The 21182-nt window shown below is 46.6% G+C and overlaps 1 protein-coding gene across 1 annotated transcript in view; it reads right to left on the reverse strand.

The window, feature by feature from the left end:
* Window positions 1–1502: 1502 nt before the first annotated feature.
* Fbxw8 (F-box and WD repeat domain containing 8) overlaps window positions 1503–21182 on the reverse strand; it is a 108590-nt gene continuing 88910 nt past the window's right edge. The window contains exons 8-11 of the mRNA XM_026386028.2: window positions 20678–20805; window positions 6223–6396; window positions 3392–3502; window positions 1503–2804 (exon numbers count right to left, since the gene is read on the reverse strand). Of these exons, the coding sequence (XP_026241813.1) occupies window positions 2660–2804; window positions 3392–3502; window positions 6223–6396; window positions 20678–20805 (558 nt within the window). The 3' untranslated portion in view covers window positions 1503–2659. The remainder of the gene's footprint in view (window positions 2805–3391; window positions 3503–6222; window positions 6397–20677; window positions 20806–21182) is intronic.

A 21182-nucleotide genomic window follows, 5' to 3' on the forward strand; every position in this document is an offset into this window, starting at 1 on the left:
CCAACGCCCCAGAGATGAGAGCTGGGGGAGGGCACTGCAGTCCCGCCCGTGTCCATGCAGGAAAGGTAGCTGTTCCTTGAAAATGGCTACACTCGCAGGCTGCCTGTGTCCCTGGTGGGTCTCTGACCCTGGGCTGGGAACCCTGTGGTAGAGGCTCTGGGGAAGACTTGGCTGGGGCCCTCCACTGAGAGAACGGTGGAGAGCTGGTTCTGAGCCATGCCAGGAGGGGCCTGCCACCATGTACCCTGCGGAGTGTGAGAACAGCCTGAGCCACAATGAAGTTCAGAACACTTATACCAGGACAGACAGAGGCAGGAGGTACGCCACGTGTTTGGGGATGAGACCGGGTGGTGTCCTGCCCCCCCACCCCCCGCTGCATGTTCGGGGAGGAGCCCAGGAGGAAGAATCTGGGAAGCAGAAGAGCTCCAAGGAAACACAGGTGCCAAATGCACTCGGCACAGGCCTGGGACGCAGTTCCCTGCAAAGCCAGAGGACACAGGTGAGGCGGGGTGGCTGCGGGGTGGCTTCGGCCTGGCCGTGCTGACCACTGGGGGATGTTGGTTGAGCCTCGGTCGAGGCAGTTGACCCTGAGAGGTTCTACCCAGCTGCAGACAGACCTGTTTGGCCTGAAGGTTCACTGGGGCTAAGGGCTCTGCTCCGGAACTCAGGCTATCTTCCTGGGGGGCTGGGGGGCTAAACATCTCCCCCCTGGCTGGCTGTTAGCAGGGAATGCGCGTAGTTAAAACTGTTTTTAATTTTAGAAAGATTTTCTGCGTCTCCTGATTCTAGATGTTTCATTATCTCCAGTGGCTGCCAGGTGAGGAGGTAGGCCCTACCCGCAGAGTGCGCGGCTCACCTGGAAGGAGCTGCCTGAGAAAGAAACCGCAGGGGCCCAGCTGCAGGAGGACGAGCACCCGAATACAGGCAGGCCAGCAGAATGGGGCGCACAGCAGCTCCCTGCTGACAGGGGCATTTCTCCCAAGAACAGGAGCAGGATTCCGGTGCCCACCTGCTCCTGGGAGGCAGTCTGAGGGGGCAGTCTCTGGCCGGGGAGTGCAGTTTCCCCTGGGCTCTTCGCCTGGCTGTGTGAGCTGAGCCGCAGCGGGGTGTGGAAGGGTGGCTGACTGAAGCAAGCCCAGAACCCTCCCCAAGCTTCAGGCACAGCGCTTGCCTGGGCGGGGCCTGAGTTCCATCGCCAGCACTGGATCCCTGCTCACTTCTCTTCAGAGGAGGCAGCAGGTGACTTCATGTTGAGGCCAGCATTTTTCTGTCCCTAATAGTCCTTGTACCTTCTTTATCAAGAGCTGTACAATTCATCTGCTTCTAACCCTTCAACCCCCTCCTTGCACTTTGTCTGGGCCACCGTGGCCTCTCCTGAGCATCTTTGGGGAGGCCTCATCTCCTCCTGCTGTGTCATAGCTCCTCTCTGGCCTTGGCCTCTGTCCCCCTGTCCTGGGTCTGAGAACCCACATTTCCCTTCCCCAGTAACAGCCCTCCGTATATCCAATTCTGAAGGCCTGGATCCCCAGACACATTTTTATTTCTTTACTTTGTGTTGTTTCCTAACTGCACTGTCCCGGGGTCAGGGAACAGGCTACAAGGTGTCCGTCTCCTGCAATCAGAGACTTTCCAACATGGTCTGTGGACATGTGAAATGAGACAAGGTTCCACACACATCTCCTGGATCAAGCTTGCTAATGATGTTATGCAAATCCTCCAGGTCTTTAGGTTGTTCAGTAACTCCATCTGCTGATGACCCACTGCATGTGTGTCTCAGGCTGGGGGTGGAACCCAGGGGTCTCATGCCAGGCAAGCTCCATCAGCCTGTGTAGAGCAGCTGGTAGAGCAGCTGATGCTGCTGCTATTTAGAAAAAAAGTAAATCAAGACCAATGCGATGGTTCCCTGCTCTGGGAGGGAAGCTACTTCTCTATTGCTCTCTCGCAGAGTCTTATTTTATCTTCAGGGATTGAAGGCACGGTCCCTCCTCGACCTCTCCCTTTGGAGGATGGCTGTTAAGTTTGTGAATATTGAGAAAATACTTACTTTGTATCATATATTGTTGACATAATAGAAAGCAAAATAGTTCTTAATGAAATAATTGTATAAATATATACTTATAAACCCTGGTAAAAGCTATGAAGAAAAAGCACTGCTCTCCAGGTCACACTGGGCAGTGGCGAGGTGGGAGCTCAGAGGAGACCACTCTGAGTTGATCTTTGATCAACTTGAGCTTGATCTTTGATCCAAAGGATGGGGCCTTGTAGGCCCAGAGACCGGCACATCCCCAGGACCGCAAGGTCCTTGAAAGAGTTTGGAGGCTAGGAAGATGGCCACCAGGGCAGGAGCCGGGGCCAGCTGAGCCTGGTGTTCAGAGCATGGAGCTCCCTAGGCCTCCAGTGGGACCAGGGCAGGGCGGTGAGGGAGGAGGTGAAGTTTGAGTCGTGTTACTCTAAGCCACAGAGAGCAGGGTAAGATGGAAGGAGCCATGGCACACACCCATGCTTTGCCTGTGGCTAAGGGCAGCGGAGGCAGGTGAGGGTGCCACGCTCAGGAGCAGCTGGTCCCCCAAATGCCTACCGCTCTGTAGACAGCTCTCTTAGGGTTTGCAAGTTTATAAAACTGGTCCTTCCCACTTTTCTTCTTGCTCCCAATGAGGCACTAAATATTGTCACTGGGAAAAGTGAGCGCAAGGTCGTAGTTGTAACTGGTCATGGTGTCACAGGAGGAGCGGCAGACAGGAAGAGGGCTCTGGAAGGCCAGCTGGTCCACGGCAAACTCGTAGGCGTGAATCAGCCCCCGGTGTCTGGAGAAAGCAGAGGGACAACAGGTCAGGATGGCGTTACTGGCCCTCGCCCTGACGAGCTCTGGCTCTGTAGAAGGCAGGGCTTGGGACAAGACAGCAATTCATTTCGGGGCCCACAATGTGTCAGACACTCAGCATCCTGGGTCCAGGCAGAGCAGGCTGTGGAGGCGAGGCCTGTGGATGTGGGTGGGGTCAGCTGCAGGGGGCACTCAGGAGCTAAGCACAGTCCCAGAAAAGGCCCCTGAGCCCACCCACACAGGGACCTCTTCTGCCTGGCAGCTGGGTCACCAGCAGACTGAACAGGAGCTCTGAGGACCAGGCATGGCCCTAGGATTCTAAGCACAGGCAGGTCTGTGGGCTGCTGGGGCTCAGAGCCTCCAGCCGGCACCAAGTGCCACAAGTAGCTGGGGAAGGCTTCTGACAGGCCCTGGGTACTTCTCCTGGCTCTTTGGAGGTCACGGATAGGAAGAATGGCCACACCTGGGGTGCCCACAGGGGCAATGTGCCATGGAGGCTTCTATCAATGAAACCCAACTAAGATCGTCCTTGTGGACATGGCAGACCCGGCCCCACCCGACCCCACTGACCTCCTGTGAGTGGCGAAGCTGTCCAAGTCCGAGTTCCGCACCACCTTCTCATAGGGCACGTTGGCCGTGATGAGGCTGTGGCTGTTGAAGGAGATGTGCCTCACGGCGTGCCTGGGAGTGGGGAGGGGAACGCCTCTGAGGTGGAGCCCATTGCAGAAGAGGGGACAGCGCAGCCTCAAGCGGAGTCTGGACCCCTCAGGCCCTGCTTATCCCTGCAGAGCAGGCTCTCCCTCAGCTCCCACAGCTGCTGACACTTCGTAAACAAATCGGGGAGTCCCACCTGCACTCTGGCTGACATATAAGGACAAACTCAACTTGAGACAAATGGGCAACACAACACGCAGTGGAGACCAGCCCTGTTTTTGCCCCCCTGGCTAGAAGTCCTGGGCAGGCTTCCTGAGCTCTGAGCCGGGTTCCTCATCTGCAGCATGTGGGGACATTTAAGGGTGATCTGTAAGGCTTTAGCCATTTAGTCAGGACTAAAATGACACCTGTGCTCGGGCTGTGACAGCACATTGAGAACATCTTGGCAAGTGATGGCTTCAAGTCTAACGGACTTTCGCTCACTCTAGAAACCTTCTGTAGCACCTGCCAGGCCACAGTGCTAAGCTGGGAGGTGCCTGTGACACCAATGGCTCCCACAGGGGATGGCTGCCCTCAGAAGCTCCTCGCCAGGGGGAAGGTAAGGTGCATTTCCACAGCTCTCAGCCAAGGCCACCGCAGCACAAGAGAAGTGACGGCTTCTGGGAGTAGAACTGACTGAAGCACCTGGGAGGACACTCAGGGCCGAGGGGACACCAGGCCAGCACAGGAGTGGCCTATTCAGGCTGAGCCCAGGATGCTGTGGCAGAGGATGCTCCTGAGTAATAAAACCAAAGGGGGCATCAGAGCCCAGTGAGGGGGACAGAAGGCAAGAGGACGGGGGAGAGAAGGGAGGACTGAGGCCTGGGGATGTGTCACTAACGGGTGAGGAGGACCCAGAGGCTGGCTGAGGAGTCCGAAGCAGAAGGGGGGACATGAAAGTGACAACTGGACTGCGCTTAGGATGGGCAGAGGGCTCAGGGAGGACGTGGGTGAGTCAGCGGGTTCCAGGCAGGGGACCATGGAGAGGAGGAGGCTCCCTCGTGTGAGAAAAGTCAGTGCTGAGCACTTTAAAGGAACAGCTGGGGCAGCCCATACCTGGGAGACTGGCAGCTGCTGAATGGCCGGTCAAGAGGGGGCAGGGAGCCAACAGCCAGCACAGGCACAGCCAGCTCCAGGAGCTGCCCTCCAGCGCCAGCTCTCAAAACAAACTCCAGGTTTCCCTTAAAGGCAAATGCTTCTGGGAGGCCCATGTAGAACTTTTACTTGCTTTTGGCACCACCTGGTGGCAACAGTGGATCATCACAAAATCAGCAAGGGGCTTGTGCCAGTAGGGAAGGGAGGGAAAGAGACAGAACTGGGTGGTGTTGACACCACCAGGGGCCCTCCTCTGAAAAAGCTGCTAGCCACAGTACTCGCCAGTGCTGCTCTCCACCTCACCTTGCTGTCTGTTTTTTTCTTGAGATCTGGGGACTGGACTCAGGAGTGCTCGACCACTGAGCTATATCCCTGGCCCTGTATGAGATAGGGTCTCACTAAGTTGTCCAGGTTGGCCTTGACGTTGCAATCCTCCTGCCTCAGTGGCCTGGTTGCTGAATTACAGGCGTGTGTCACCTCACCTACAATGTCTATTTACAGGGTACTGAGTGTGTACCCCTTCCTCTGCTGTGGAGGTGGGAGTGTACTTGGTCAGCTCCAGCTCTGCTTTAAAGGTTAAGAGCAGGCTCACACAAAACCTTTTAACCACTTAGGCACTGTGAATATAAATGTGCCAGCTGGGTGCGGTGGCACACGCCTATAATCCCAGCAGCTTGGGCGGATTAGGAAGGACGATCATGAGTTCAAAGCCAGCCTCAGCAACAGCAAGGCCCTAATAAGCAACTCAGTGAGACCCTGTCTCTAAAGAAAATTGAAATAGGGCTGGGGATGTGGCTCAGTGGTCGAGTGCCCTGAGTTCAATCCCTGGTACCAAAAAAAAAAGTGTGTGTGACCCTACTGTGTGTACAACCAGAGAAGTGAAAAATTGTGATCCATTTGTGTACAATGAATCAAAGAGCATTCTGCTGTCATGTATACTGATTAGAATAAAAAAAGAAAGAAAGAAAGAAATGGAGATGCCTGGTATGGCATCACAATAGCCTAAAAAAAAAAAGAAAAAAGAAATAAAAAGTGCCTACATCCACAAAGCCATAAGCTGGTGCACAGCATAGGATCTACTTCTCTTCAATATTCTCAGTAAAGATTGAAATGAAAACTTGAGGCCGGATCACTTTTAGTCCTAGGTGCCCCCTACACAGTGTGAGGACAGCTCAAGCAACAGGCAGACCCTCTTGCAATCTGACACCCAGGAGTGTGTGCTCCCACCTGCATCCCCCTGCACCTAGTGGGAGCCACATCATGGCCTAGCTGAGCTGGCTTCTGACAGTTCTGAGCTAGCTTTAGTAAGATGGAGGAATTCTAAAACAACCAGAACAGCACTTATGAGAAATCAGTCCTTCTTAGAGAAGCTGGTCCTCTTCAGGGTTGGATATGAATGATGGCAAATGGATGCCCTAAGAGAGAAGAAATGCATCTCTCTGGAGCAGGACCATATCCTAGCCTCAGTTTCCTCATCTGAACACTGGAGGCAGCAGCACAGCCTGCTCACAGGATGCACTTGAGGAAGCGCTTAGTACAGTGCCTGGTTCGGGTGACTGGCATGATGGTTCGTGCGACTGCTATTCCTCAAAACACCTGCGGGACAAGCTTACCTGGAATGGACCTCCCACAACTTTTGGTTCATGCGGTAATCCCACACAGACACCAGGCCCTCCTCGCCTCCGCTGACAACCTTCCAGTCATCCATCTGGACTGCAGAGACCCCACGCTGGTGTGCCGAGAGTGACAGGGCAATTTTATCAGTGCGGAGGTCATGGATCCTCACCCTGGAAGGGCCAAAAGAGCACAGAGAAGGGAAAGGGGATTAGTTTAAAGCTTCCCCCTCAGTTGTGCTGATCTGGGTACAATGTTCCTACATAAATCTACTTCAACTGCACACACCTACAATACTGAAATAGACTACTCTCTCCCCACTGCTGTAGTTCAGAGTACCCACGACCACTTCATCACAATGATTTAAAAGCACATAGAACAGGAGTGACCCAGAGCAATTGCTGCTCTGTCCATCTGATCTCCTCAACAGGGAGACACCTGCAATGAGTGCATATCCAGGTAGAGGGTAGGTGACATCCAACTGGCACAAGGATGCCTCATGGTGTTGGCCTGAGAAGCGTGTCCCAGTGGTAACTATTATACAGTGATTTTGCTGGTGGTATAAGATTCTGTTAAGGGAAAATTGGTAAATTGGTGCCACTTGCCTGCAACCCAAACCCTTCCCTGGCCAGGAAACATTTCCCTGATCTGTGACCATCTTGACACTTAGGAAGTACTTTTATACTCGAGCCCAGCAGAACTGTGACAAGTGTGTGGATGCTTGGTAGTCACTTATCTGGAGACTTGAAATAATTACTTGCCTAGTAAGAATTTGGATTTAAGAACCTCCTTAAAAAACTCATTTTTTACAAATACATGCTAGCTTTTCACATGGATGAGTTAGAATGAGTCAGAAATCTCTTGTCTACTGCAAATACCATCATACTTAGTGCCAATAGCTAAAATTGAATGTGTCAAAATGTAAGCAAATTAATGAACAAGAATGAAGTGAATTTCACAGACCCTCTGACACAAATCAGAAAGGAAAAAAACAATTGCTACCCTGAAAAGACCCTGTCCTCGTGTGAAACGTGGTCAAAATATGTCTGACACAAAAGCATGGTGACACAGGATCACTGTAAACATAAACACAGTCCAAGGATCACTGCAAACACAGTCCACGCCCGGGGCTCTGTTCCCATAAGCAGCAACCCCCCCACACACTTATTTGCAGAGTTCAGTGGTGGAGGGGACTGTTTTGAACTAAAAATTCTAAGTTTAGTTTCCTGCAAAGTTTCAAGGCATGACGATTCGATTTTTAATTTTTAACAGGAAAGGACAAAAGTGAACTCCCTAAGGAGAACCTATGAAAGAAAATACAGCAAAGCATTAAAGGGACGGCGAGATGCCCACACAGCTGCAGCGAGCAGGAGGGCGGACGACCCCTCAGCCAGGGCCTGGCAGCCAGAGCAGCCAGCATGTCCGATGGGGCCACAGGCGCATCTCCCTTTCAGAAGTGAGACTCGTCACAGGTGGCCTGTGAGCATGTGTGCAGGTGACAAAGCTGGCAGGCTGCACTTCAATACCAGAAAAGGCAGGTTTCAGGGCAAGGTGTACTAAGGTGTGGTAAAGCTCAACTGGGGGAACCCAAAGCTGCACAAACCTAATTTCTTTCTTACAGATGGGACCGGTTTGTAATTCATTTTCCTTGGTCATTATAATCTGGTTAGGTTTTCTACTTTTTTGACTTAATTTTCTTAAATCTCCAGATTTCTAAGGGGAAAAAAATCACCCAAACTGACCCCCAGCCTGGAAAAGGAAGGGAAGCTCCACACTCCTGGGAAAGCAGGGACGTGGGCGTGGCCACACCGTACCTCACTCTCCGTGGAGGGGCCTCATCCTGGACACCCACTAGCACACTTGCTGCAGCACCGTCAAAAGAAAAACCACACGGTCATTTCCCTGGGTGCCGGAAAGAAGCCTGACCTCTAACACCCATTCCTAGCAGGAAAGAGAGTGTAAGGCAAAAGTAGATAATGATAGAACATGTAAGGTACAATATTGGAACAAATCGGGCAAATTTATAAATAGAGATGATAGTCCCAGAGAATTCAGTAATAATTCAAATATGCCAAAATCAATGGCTGTATTATGTATAAATAACCACTACTTTTAAAAATGTGATCAAAAAAGATCCCACTTTTCTAAAAGCAGTTAAAGGCAAAAATACTCTACTGTCTCAACTTGGGGCTGGAGGACATAAGTTACACCAAAATAAATTACAGAGGACTTAACAAGTTAGGCACAATTACACTGAAACTATTTGGAATAGGGATGACTATTCTAAACATCATAAAACCCAGAAGCCAGAAAAAGATTTATAACTATACATAAAAGTATTTTAACTTTTTCCCATACTGGAGGGAGAGACTGATAAACTGAGGAAAATATGTATAACAGAGGGCCACCCTCCTTCAAATTAATAGTAAAAACTGATAACCCAATATTAAAATGAAGGCAAGGATATGAAAAGCTTCAAAGAAAAAAATTCAAGTTTACTGTAAACGAAAAACTATCGTGCACAACCACTTGTCCCCTAAGATCCTCTGAGTAAGGCTGGGGCTTGGGAATGCTCCCAACACAAACACAGACTACCCAAACCCTACGCAAACACCACCCAGCCAAACAGCAGACACATGTAGAGTACATCTACACGGGCCATTAGCCACAGCACTGTGTTTAGTTGCAAAAATGGGGTCTCCATTTCAGACAACTTGTGGACCCTTCCACTGCAAATCACTTAATAATGGGGGCTTAAAACAGTGCTGAGCTCACCCACACAGTAGCTTCCCTGGGCCATGCTGACACCTAGATGGGGGGTACCTGGAGCTGCCTATGGGAGGGGGTGAGGCACTGGTGTGGTGCATGTCAAGACCGATGGGCCAGAGTCACCACAGAAAGCAGGACTCTTTTTTTTTAATTGGTTGTTCAAAACATTACAAAGCTCTTGACATATCATATTTCATACATTTGATTCAAGTGGGTTATGAACTCCCATTTTTACCCCGTATACAGATTGCAGAATCACATCGGTTACACATCCACGTTTTTACATATCGCCATACTAGTGACTGTTGTATTCTGCTATCTTTCCTATCCTCTACTATCCCCCCCTCCCCTCCCCTCCCATCTTCTCTCTCTACCCCATCTACTGTAATTCATTTCTCTCCCTTATTTTTTTCCCTTTCCCCTCACATCCTCTTATATGTAATTTTGTATAACAATGAGGGTCTCCTTCCATTTCCATGCAATTTCCCTTCTCTCTCCCTTTCCCTCCCACCTCTCGTCCCTGTTTAATGTTAATCTTTTTCTCATGCTCTGTTTTTAGTTGCTCTCCTTATATCAAAGAAGACATTTGGCATTTGTTTTTTAGGGATTGGCTAGCTTCACTTAGCATAATCTGCTCTAATGCCATCCATTTCCCTGCAAATTCCATGATTTTGTCATTTTTTAGTGCTGAGTAATACTCCATTGTGTATAAATGCCACATTTTTTAATCCATTCATCTATTGAAGGGCATCTAAATTGGTTCCACAGTCTAGCTATTGTGAATTGTGCTGCTATGAACATCGATGTAGCAGTATCCCTATAGTACACTCTTTTAAGGTCTTCAGGGAATAGTCCGAGAAGGGCAATAGCAGGGTCAAATGGTGGTTCCATTCCCAACTTTCCCAGGAATCTCCATACTGCTTTCCAAATTGGCCGCACCAATTGGCAGTCCCACCAGCAATGTACAAGTGTACCCTTTTCCCCACATCCTCGCCAGTACTTGTTGTTTGACTTCAGAATGGCTGCCAATCTTACTGGAGTGAGATGATATCTTAGGGTGGTTTTGATTTGCATTTCTCTGACTGCTAGAGATGGTGAGCATTTTTTCATGTACTTGTTGATTGATTGTATATCCTCCTCTGAGAAGTTTCTGTTCAGGTCCTTGGCCCATTTGTTGATTGGGTTATTTGTTTTCTTATTGTTTAATTTTTTGAGTTCTTTGTATACTCTGGATATTAGGGCTCTATCTGAAGTGTGAGGAGTAAAGATTTGTTCCCAGGATGTAGGCTCCCTATTTACCTCTCTTATTGTTTCTCTTGCTGAGAAAAAACTTTTTAGTTTGAGTAAGTCCCATTTGTTGACTCTTGTTTTTAACTCTTGTGCTATGGGTGTCCTATTAAGGAATTTGGAGCCCGACCCCACAATATTTAGATCGGAGCCAACTTTTTCTTCTATCAGACGCAGAGTCTCTGATTTGATATCAAGCTCCTTGATCCATTTTGAGTTAGCTTTTGTGCATGGTGAGAGAAAGGGATTCAGTTTCATTTTGTTGCATATGGATTTCCAGTTTTCCCAGCACCATTTGTTGAAGATGCTATCCTTCCTCCATTGTATGCTTTTAGCCCCTTTATCAAATATAAGATAGTTGTAATTTTGTGGATTGGTTTCTGTGTCCTCTATTCTGTACCATTGGTCCACCCGCCTGTTTTGGTACCAGTACCATGCTGTTTTTGTTACTATTGCTCTGTAGTACAGTTTGAAATCTGGTATTGTTATACCTCTTGATTCACACTTCCTGCTTAGAATTAGCAGGATTCTTAAGTCCTAGGCTTAGTCCCAGCTGGGGACTGAAGAGTACCAAGGTTCCTTCTTTTAAAAAAAGCCCTATAGAACTTCTATATTATGTGAAGATATAGTCCCTGAAATTAAATTCATGAGATTAGAGTATCTGGATTAGAGGATAAATTTGGAGAGATTACCAAGAAGGGAGCACAAGGGATAAAGAGATGGAAAATGTGAATGAGGAGTTGAGATGTGAAGGATAGAAGGGGTGGAGCCACACAAGTCCCAACTAAGTTCCAGAAGAGCAGAGAGTGTAAGGCAAAGAAGCAGCCCTCAAAGAGTTAATGGCTGCTATTTTCCCAGGAGTAAGTCATACACACTGATACTGAAGTAATCAGAATAAACTGAAATACATCCCCCAAAGGATGCTTTTTAAAAGTGAGAAAAAACAAAGCTCTTCAAAGCACCCTGAGGGGGGAACATTGCCTATTAAGGATGAGAATCAGGCTGACAGGAAAAACTAGAAAGGACATTAAAGTCACTGATTTGAATGACTGGATGTGGGTGGCACAATCAGCCAGGACATCCAATGAATGCTGGTTGAGCAATTTGGGGCATCCCTACGCTAGTTCACACGGGGCGTGAGAGACAGGCAGATCTACATCACCAATAGGCGCAGCCTCCAGTATGCGTCCCTCCCCACCCTGAATGAGCGTACTGGGGGGACACACACCTGTGCCACTGTAAGGATGACACCTGGAGGACAGCGGTCAACCGAGGAGGTGGACTATGCTGGCCAGGAAAAGGGGTGCATAGAAGACTGACCTCCTCAATGCCACTTTGTGCTTTTAAATTCAACTTGAAAGTTCATGCTGTTTATAAGCAACTAAAAATTCTGGAAGGACATACTGGAAATGTTAATGGCAGTTATACTGGAGAAGAGGTGTGGCAGTGGAAGAATGAGAGCCACAAAGAGTCTTCTGCTTTTGATTCTTGACACTGTCATGTGGTTTAAAAAACAAGAACTCATCCACAACCAGGAGGGAACCAGGTCTTCGAGGGTTCTAGTTATGCGCAGTCTCTGTTCTTGACATTATGTATATACCTTATATACACCCTCATTTGTATGTTGTGTGTCATAATGTTTAATAATTAATTTCTTAGGTAATGTTAAGTGGAAGCAGGATGTTGAAAAAAATATGGTCTTAGAGCCAGAGGCAGAGGCATTACTTCGTGCCTAGCCACGAGGAAGCAGTGGGGGTGCAGACCACTAGGGGCCTCCCGCTGTGGGATGCCATTCAGTCTGCTTAGTCTGCGTCTCCGCTGGAGGATCTGGGACTAGAAAGACCAGAGAGAGCTTGAAGTATGCTTTGAAAACAAAGATCCTTCTCTCTCTTCAGCTGCAGGGACACCCATCTCTGCGCTTGTGCAAGTAGGAGGACTAAGACTTTAGGGGCGAAGAAGGACAAGCAAAAGTGCTGGGTGAGAGGCCCGCTTCTGGACCACAGTGGGACCCTGCTAAGGATGGGGGGGGGGGGCATTTAGCCCAGTACTTCTGTGCGTGTTTGGTTACTAAGGGTCTATTTTTGGCGTGGTGATTTTCATAAAGAGCTCCTCTGTTGAATATTTATACTCCATAATTTACAGTTTGGCTGTTAAGGAGACAAAGGCAAACACAAATTTGGTCCAGAAGTTCAAAGTTTGCCATCTGTTTTCCTATTGTATTTAGACACCAGCATGGACAGCTCCAAACAAAATAAACAAATGCACCAAAAGATACAGCAGCAGTGTCTTTGATATCACCCAGGAAAACAACAGTGGGCCAAAACAGACTTGAACTTCTCCCTACAGGAAAAAAAGTAGTATTTTCTCTAACAACTCCTTAGAGGGACATCACTCTGGCTTCTTGTCTGCAAAAATAGCACACACCTCGGTGTGCTGAGTCCACCCAAGCCATCAAATTCACATTAAGAAGCAGGTATCGGCCTCGAACATCTGACAGCATGCAGCACCAAGTTGAAATGCAGCGAACCTTGGCACAGTCTACAACCTCAGCGTTCAAATCGAACACTTGCCGCTGGGAAACAGGTAGCACAGCAAATGGGCACAAAGATATGCCAGGACAACCGATTCCAGAGACAAAAAGAAGCCAACAGTAGATACTGCAAACCTCTATCTAGCGAGTATTTCATCAACTTTGCCCACTGAAAAGAAAAATAATTGGTCGGAAAGCTGTAATTGTATTATGTTTAATATTCATGGTTGGGCTGGAGGACTGTTCCAACACTCCCTCTCTGCAGCCCCTCTCTAATGAAAATCACACCATAGGAGCCGGCGCTAGCCCGCCAATTAAAACAAAAGACACCAGAACCTTCCAAAGACTCCAGCAGAGGAGCATCCATCTGATGGGCAGGAAAACGTGCTGGAACTGAGAGGGAGGCACGCTCTGGTTGGTCCTGTGTTAAGAGCTTTGAATAACTTATTATAACACTTGCAGATGGAGCGAATGCGACGCTGATGCCCCACTTGCGCACTCTCAAGCAGCAGGCGGTGGACCACAAGCCACCACAACTTTCTATTTGTCAGGCAGGAAGGAAGCTGAGAGACTCTTTAATTGGGGGCCACAAGTCAGGGCTCACTTCCTATTGGTCTGGATTAAATAGTCCCATATGATAATAAGGTAAATTGTATTTGGTGGCAAGGCTGAAGCCTATTCAGACTCTGGCTCAGCAGTTTCATTAAGAAGGACCCGACCTTCTGCTATATTTCCATCCAGAAAATAGAGGAAATAAGCAACAAAGCATTAAAACAGGCTTTTTTTGCTTATGACCAAATTAACTGAGAAAACTGGTGTATATTTCTTAAAAAGAAATCAATACATGATTCTGTTTGATCTTACTGAACCTGAGCTATTAAAAGAGCATTTTAAAATATAACCTTACATACCAAAATCAGTGGTTTTATCTGCACAGCACTGATGATGGCCTTCAATGAAATGATTCGTTTTAAATAGCGCCTAGAAGAGTACGTATTTTCAGGCTGACCTGCCCAATTTTTTCCGACTAGGCTAGTGCTTTCTGTGTTTTAAAGCTGGGTCTCTGATGTTTAGAGTTCTCTGTATACGGAACATAAAATCAGCATTGTCAAGAATAACATGTCATGTGGACAGGTCCCTGAATTTTTCTGGACCTTCATTTCCTTAGATGGTCTTGAAGAACTCTGTTAATCCTCAAATTCTGTGACCCATGACAAGCCGGCCCAAGATACTGCCTGTGGCAATGAGGGTCATGGATATCATGTCAAAACAATAAGGCACATGATCCCAAGTTGGAAGCACTGCCATTTTTTAAATTTTAAAACTTTTATGACTATTTTGTATATCCATGTTGTACATAAAGACTCTAAAACAAGTTTTTGACTTTCATTTACAACGATGTTGTGCAGCATGCCTGACATTCGGAAGCTTACTGTGTAATAAGTAGTATATTAAAATCAAAAACTGTACATAATCAAGGCAGTGTGGTGCTGGCAAATGTGGACATAGCTCAATGGAACAGAAATGAGAGTTTAGAATAAACTTTAAATTTGTGGTCAAACTTTCAAGAATAGGGGCTAAGAAAATTCAATGGGAAGAACAGTTTTCAACAAATGGTGCTAGACCAGTTAGATGTCCACATGCAAGAGAATGAGGAGGAACCCCTGCCCCACACCTGCTACAGAACTGCACACCTGAGAGTAAGAGCCAGACTACGAACAAACACAGCAGCAAATCTTTGTGACCCTAGGTTAATGGATTCTTATACATGACACCAAAGCCCAAGGAACAAAAAAGCAGATCAAGCTTCATCAATATTAAAAACTTCTGTGCTCAAGAAAGAGGAAAGAAAGAAGCCCACAGAATGAAAACATTTGCAAATCATATATCTGACAAAGGATTTGTATCTAGAAAAAATATGTAAACAACTCAGCAATTAAAAAAAAATAATTCAGCTAAAAATTGATTTGGATAGACAACTCTCCAAAGAAGAGACACGAACGGGCAATAAGCACCTGAAAGGCTGTCCAACACCACTAGCATAGGGGAGCCACATCAAAACCACAAGGAGGCAGCACTTCACACTCATTAGGACAACTCCAGACAACAACATTAAGTGCTGGTGAGGATAGAGAAAACAGAGTCTGCTTACAGTGTTGGCAGGTGTCTAAAATGGTGTGGCCACTTTAGAAGAGAGTCTGCTAATTTGTCAATAGTGAAACGTAGAGTTACCATACACTTCAAGTCCACTCCCAGGTATACAGAGCAAAGAGTATTGAAAACATGTCCACATGAACTATGGTAACAGCAGTAAACATAATAACCAAAAGGTGTAAACAACCCAGATGTCCATTAACTAATGAATGGATAAGCAAAATGTGGTCTAACTAAACAGTGGGATATTATTTGGCCATAAAAAGGAACGATGTGCTGGTACATGCTATAAACTGGGCTTCTCTTGAAAACAGCGTGCTGAGCAGGAAGCTAATCGTAAAAGATCATATACCATTCCTTGTACAAAATGTCCAGGAAAGAAAAATCCATGCAGAAACAGAGGAGACTAGTGGTTGCTCAGAGCTGCAGGCATTGGGGGAGATGGGCAGTGATGCTAATGGGTACAGGGTTTCTGTGAAGGTGTTTCAAAATTGATGGTGCTGATGGCTGCCTACCTTGTGAACTCACAAAACCCACTATTTGGTGCTATTTAAATCTCTGAATTATATGGTATGTTAATTCTATCTGAATACTAGGAGAGGAGAGTGTGGGATCTGTTGGTTCAACGAATGTTGCCTTAAGCAAGTGACAGCTTTCACTCTGATCAAAGCCCTTAGCGCCAACTTTTGCTCTAGTAAGCTCCATCCTAGATCCCTTCTTTCACTGGGAGAAGGAGCAGATCACAGATGAGAAGACTGAGGGCCAGAGAATAGGAAGGCATTTCATTTAACACAGCTCTTGCCTGTCAACTACTTGTTTATTTAAATCATTTACAAGAAAGTGGGAGTCCTGATTCTGGCCAAGACAGAGTGAGCCCACCACTGCTCAACCCATGGAGGAAAAACAAACACCTGTGGCTGCTAGGAACAAACTCAAGCCCCCAGACTGTGAAGGAGAGTCACAGCGGGGGCACAGCTGGCATGGGAGGTGTTCCCCAACCTTGCCCGTTCTCCTGCTGCTTGCCCTGAGTAGCTCCCACAGGAGAACCATGTGGCGCAGCAGGAGCTAAAATTCCAACAGAAACTACATCTTTCTGACTAAAGGAACCAATCAAAGGGGCCCCTGAAGTCCACAAGAGGAGGGTGGGAGTGCTTATGGGGTTTCTTATGCTCTTTTATGGCTTTGCCGCAAGCACAGTCCCCAGTTACAGTGGGGTGGTGGGGGTGATGCAGGAAGGGAAAACTCTTACAGAAACCCTGTCTTCTGGTTATAGGACCAGGGAAAGGAGCCCCTGAGGACTGGAAAGCTTAAGGACCAGGAGAAAAGGAAACTGAAAAAGCAGATTCCATAATCTTGTGCGAGAACCACGTGAGTCCCAGTCTTATCCCTGAGTATCCAGGACAGACCCAAGGTGTATCCGTGAAGCCTGTAAGACTTCAACTAAGATTAAACCACTGCCAAGCCTCAGACGAACCCCTACATAGCAATGTCCAAGACCAACAAAAACCACAGAGCAAAGGTTCTGGAAATTGAGCTGACACTGAATTCACCACCACAGACAATATGTGCAGTCTGAACCTAATTGGGGTGACTGCCTATTAAAAAAAAAAAAATTCTCCAGAGGGTTATGTAACAGGATCCAAAATATGCAACATTCACAATGTCCAGAATACAATTCAAAATACCTGACACATCATACACAAAAAGAAACAGGAAAATGTAATCCACTTTCAAAGGAAAAAACAAGTAACAGATGTCAACCTAAGGTAACCAAGACTTGGGGAATCATAACTTAAAAGCCCCTACCATAACCCTATTCCATAACAGTAAAATGAGTAAAAGTGACACTCTTAGTAGAGAAATGGCAACTATGAAAAAAGAACCAAATGGAAGTTTTGAACCAGAAAATACAAAATCTGAAATAAAATCTCTCTGGATGGGCTTGACAGCAGAATGAAGATGACAGAGGAAACAATCAGCGACCCTGAGGATGACCAGTAGAAATCAAAAACTCTGAAGAACAGAGGGCAGTGTGGGAAAGCAAATGAGCAGAGCATTGGTGACCTGCTGGGCGAGATCAAAAGATCTCACACTCATCACTCAAGTTCCTGAAGGAGAATTTTTATTTGAGAAAGAAATTAGTGCAGAGAAACTACAGGAGAAAATAATAATTGAAAGCTTTCCAAATTTGGTGGAAGACATAAATTTATAGACTCTAAATCTCAATGAATCCCAAACAGAGTTCAAACTAAAATCACAATTACCACCACCAAAATGATCTATTTGTTCTTGGTACCCATTCAAGCTTCTAATAAATATCCCAATTCCTAAGCTATTAATTCATTTATGCCTTCAGTGAATAAATATATATATTCACACCAGGGGTTGTAAAAAGGACCACTATCTTACGTAATGTTTGAAAATGCTGTCAGCTGTTCATGATGCCACTGGAATGACACGCCCTGGTTTCACAGATGCGAATGTGCTAGGATCAATATAGACAGACAAACAGTGTTAGACACCATCGAATCCAAGACAGACACTGTGGTCAATAGCCAGACACACTGTCCGCTTGACATCTAACAGCCCGCACCTGCAAGAAAAGATGCACTATGCCTTTGGAAAAACTCAGTTCTCCGGGCTGATAACACTGTAGACTCACACCACCTGCCCTCCTCATGGTGCAGGTCTTCTCTCCCAGCAAGAAAAAAAAGCACAATCTAACAGCGACTCAGTTTCAGACCAATCACTCTCTTACCCTCCCCATCAGACTCTTGCTTTCTTTCTGGAAAGGGTGATAGGCTTAAATTAAAAATGAAGAAATACCTAGCCTATTTCCCCTCCCTACCCCCAAAACAAAACCAAACAACAACAAATTTATAAAACCCCATCCAAGTTTTGTAAACTACTCAAACTGTTTTTCTTACTTTTTTTTTTTTATATTTATTTTTTAGTTTTCGGCGGACACAACATCTTTGTTGGTATGTGGTGCTGAGGATCGAACCCGGGCCGCATGCATGCCAGGCGAGCACGCTACCGCTTGAGCCACATCCCCAGCCCCTGTTTTTCTTACTTTTAAAGAATGACTTTCTTTAGTTTTGCCTTAACCACAGACAGTTTTATGTATCTCTAGAGTCCATTTCATTCTCAAGTTCTTTACACAGTACTAAGAGAATGCAGAGGCAATTAGATTTTTAAATAAAACAGGGAGGTTCCAGGGGTTCTGAAAATCACATCAGTCACTAGTAACAGCCAAGGACATAGTTCTCACAGCATCTGATCCTTGTTCCTTCTGAAATAAAACACGAGCACTGGAACTTTGGTGTGCATGTCCATTGAGATCTTAAGCCTCTACCACCTTTAGAAGATGCATTCCTTCCTTTTTACAAATGTACAATTTTTATTTGAAAACAAAGTACTTTTTAAAAAAGTTTTTTTAGTTGTAGGAGGACACAATGCTTTTATTTTATTTATCAATTTTTAAGTGGTGCTGAGAATCAAACCTAGAGCCTTACACGAGCTAGGTAAGTGCTCCACCACTGAGCCTCAGCCCTAGCCCCAAAACAAAGTATTTTTTTTTTTTTTAAGAGAGAGAGAGAGGGCTGAGGTTGTGGCTCAAGCGGTAGTGCGCTCGCCTGGCGTGCGTGCAGCCCGGGTTCGATCCTCAGCACCACATACAAACGAAGATGTTGTGTCTGCCAAATACTAAAAAATAAATATTGAAATTCTCTCTCTTATTATTTATTTTTTAGCTTTCAGTGGACACAACATCTTCGTTTGTATGTGGTGCTGAGGATTGAACCCGGGCCGCACGCACGCCAGGCGAGCGCGCTACCGCTTGAGCCACATCTCCAGCCCAAAACAAAGTATTTTTAATCCTGTATTTCAAGTGCTTGTTGAAGACTTAAGATTCTGATTCATAGCGCTTTCTTACATGTGAAGGCCAGCCCCTGATGCAGGGCAGTGGTCAAACAGCCCTAGGACTGGCCCTGTCTAAATGCTGCGCTGGATACCCAGTCCAAGTTCTTAGTCACCATTCTTTTTCATCCCGAGGGACAGAGGGATTTTTTTTTTTTTTAATGCAACACCAGTTTACTAACGAAATTTATTTAGCATGGTCAGATTTGAGCTTCAAACTGACCAGAGAGGCCTTTCATACCATACATGTGACTCTTCTTCTGGCAGTGGATGCATGATAAGGCAGCTTTATCAGGTGCACGAAGGACTCCTGACTGACAAGCTGATGTGCAGCTCACCATGGTCAGGACAGTCTGCTTTCACCATTTTCTTGGAGCTAACTGAGCTACACTATGCACAAGCAGAGGTCTCTTCTCTGCAATACCATTTAGGTTTCCTGTGAGTCTCACTGTGGCTCAACACCTAAATGCTCACACTGCAAACAAATCTGGGGCTTAATCTACAATCCCAAGCCTTTCCATTTGGATGTCCCCAAAAGCCCTCTATATTTGCTCTTTTGAAAACAAGAAGCTACTTGGTTCCTGTGTGAAGATTCTATGAGATAAGCTTGGAGCAATCTGATTTGTTTCATTTGCTGAGCCATGTGTAGGGGCTACTTAACAAGACTAGATTTTATAGAGAAAAACTGGACACACACTGAACTCAAGAGTTCAATGCTTAAGCATCAAAATATCAACCACTTTCAGAGACCTTGAGGAAAACAAAATGACAAGAATATGGTTTTCCAATGAAGCGTACATACATCATTTTTTGCTCTAAACTGGAGGTGGGAAGCTACTTGGGTGAAGGTTGGGAACTGAAAATATTATTTAATAAAATAATTATTTTTGCAAGCTATTGCACTGGTGGTACAGAGGTCTGGGATTTGGCAAGGAGAAGCGCCTGCCTCATGAGCTGATGCCCACCACTGAGCAGCCCACCACCTGCAGCCCGGGGCCGGGCCCAGGGGAGGGGCGCCAGCAGACCCTGGCCTCCAGCCACACTACCTCTCTTCAGGGTACTGGATCAGACACAGCAGATAACCAGCCAAAAAAAAAAAAAAGGCTGAAAGAAAAGGAAAAGAAAGGACAGGGGGGAGAGGGAATGGGGAACAGGAAAAACCTAAAATTTGGACTCAGAGGGTCTTTCAAACACTTTAATCCTTTCGTGCTGATGGTTCCTGGAGCGTCCGGGGCTGGCACTGGACCCGTTACCAGGAAAATCCGACTCTCTAAGCCAATGTGTTAAAGAGAAGGCTGCTAATCAGCTAAATAGAAACTGGAATCTGTTCACATCAAGTCTCTTTTCTCCCCCATCACCAGAGGGACACCATAGTGCTCTGAAACACACTCTTGACATCATTTGGCAGGCAACCCTGTTTTGTTGAACATGATTCATCCCTTAGGTTATTGTTTTTAATATTAGAAAGTGAGCTTTTAAATGCCAAAGAAATTTTGCAGCAGGGGGACAAAGGATATTCCAAGTGGTCTTGCTGGACCTTCCACCAACTGTGTCCACCAACTGGCTGAAAAGAAAGCCGTCCCACGGTGCTTCAGAAATGAAGCAGAGGCGTAGTGAGATCCAACTATTACCTAATACAAACCTGGGGTCTCTGTCAAGACCATGGATCCGATGGGTCAGAACTCAGGTGGGCAAAGCTACAGGGTGAGAACATAAGAGTGAGAGCACACACCAACCGGCACCCTGGAGGCTGGGGGCCAGGCCTCTGCCAAAACTGCAGTCCAACTCAAACCTACCTCCTATCCATGTTGCCACTGACCATAAGGTTGGGAGGGCTGTCCCTGAGGTTGACACAAGTGAAGTCACCGAGTGTGTTACCCAGCTTTGAGAGGCAGCGTTCAGCTTCCAGGCTGTACACGAGAATCTGAAAGAGGAAGAAAAACATGCGGGTGCTCAGTGCCTCAGATCACATCCCTTCACCACTGTTCAGGGCATGAGCATTCCACTCAGGTCCTATTGAAGAAGGTGGTCTTGCTGCTTCATCTCCTGACCACTTCCAGGTTATTCAAAGGAGAGGGGTAGGGCCAATAGAAAAAAACAACAGGAAATGCAAAGAAAAGAAGAGAGGAAAATCCAAAGAGTAGCTCAGGCCAAGTGCAAATTCATGGGACACAGAGAGAAATGCCAAGTGGGAACATTAGGAATCCTAATTTTAGATATTCTGTGCATGGAAGGCAGGTGCTCCACCACTAAGCTATATCCCCAGCCCACGTTTCCCAATTCAACAGCAAATGAAGGACG

Source organism: Urocitellus parryii, chromosome 3 (assembly GCF_045843805.1).
Source record: "Urocitellus parryii isolate mUroPar1 chromosome 3, mUroPar1.hap1, whole genome shotgun sequence".
Classification (NCBI taxonomy): Eukaryota; Metazoa; Chordata; class Mammalia; order Rodentia; family Sciuridae; genus Urocitellus; species Urocitellus parryii.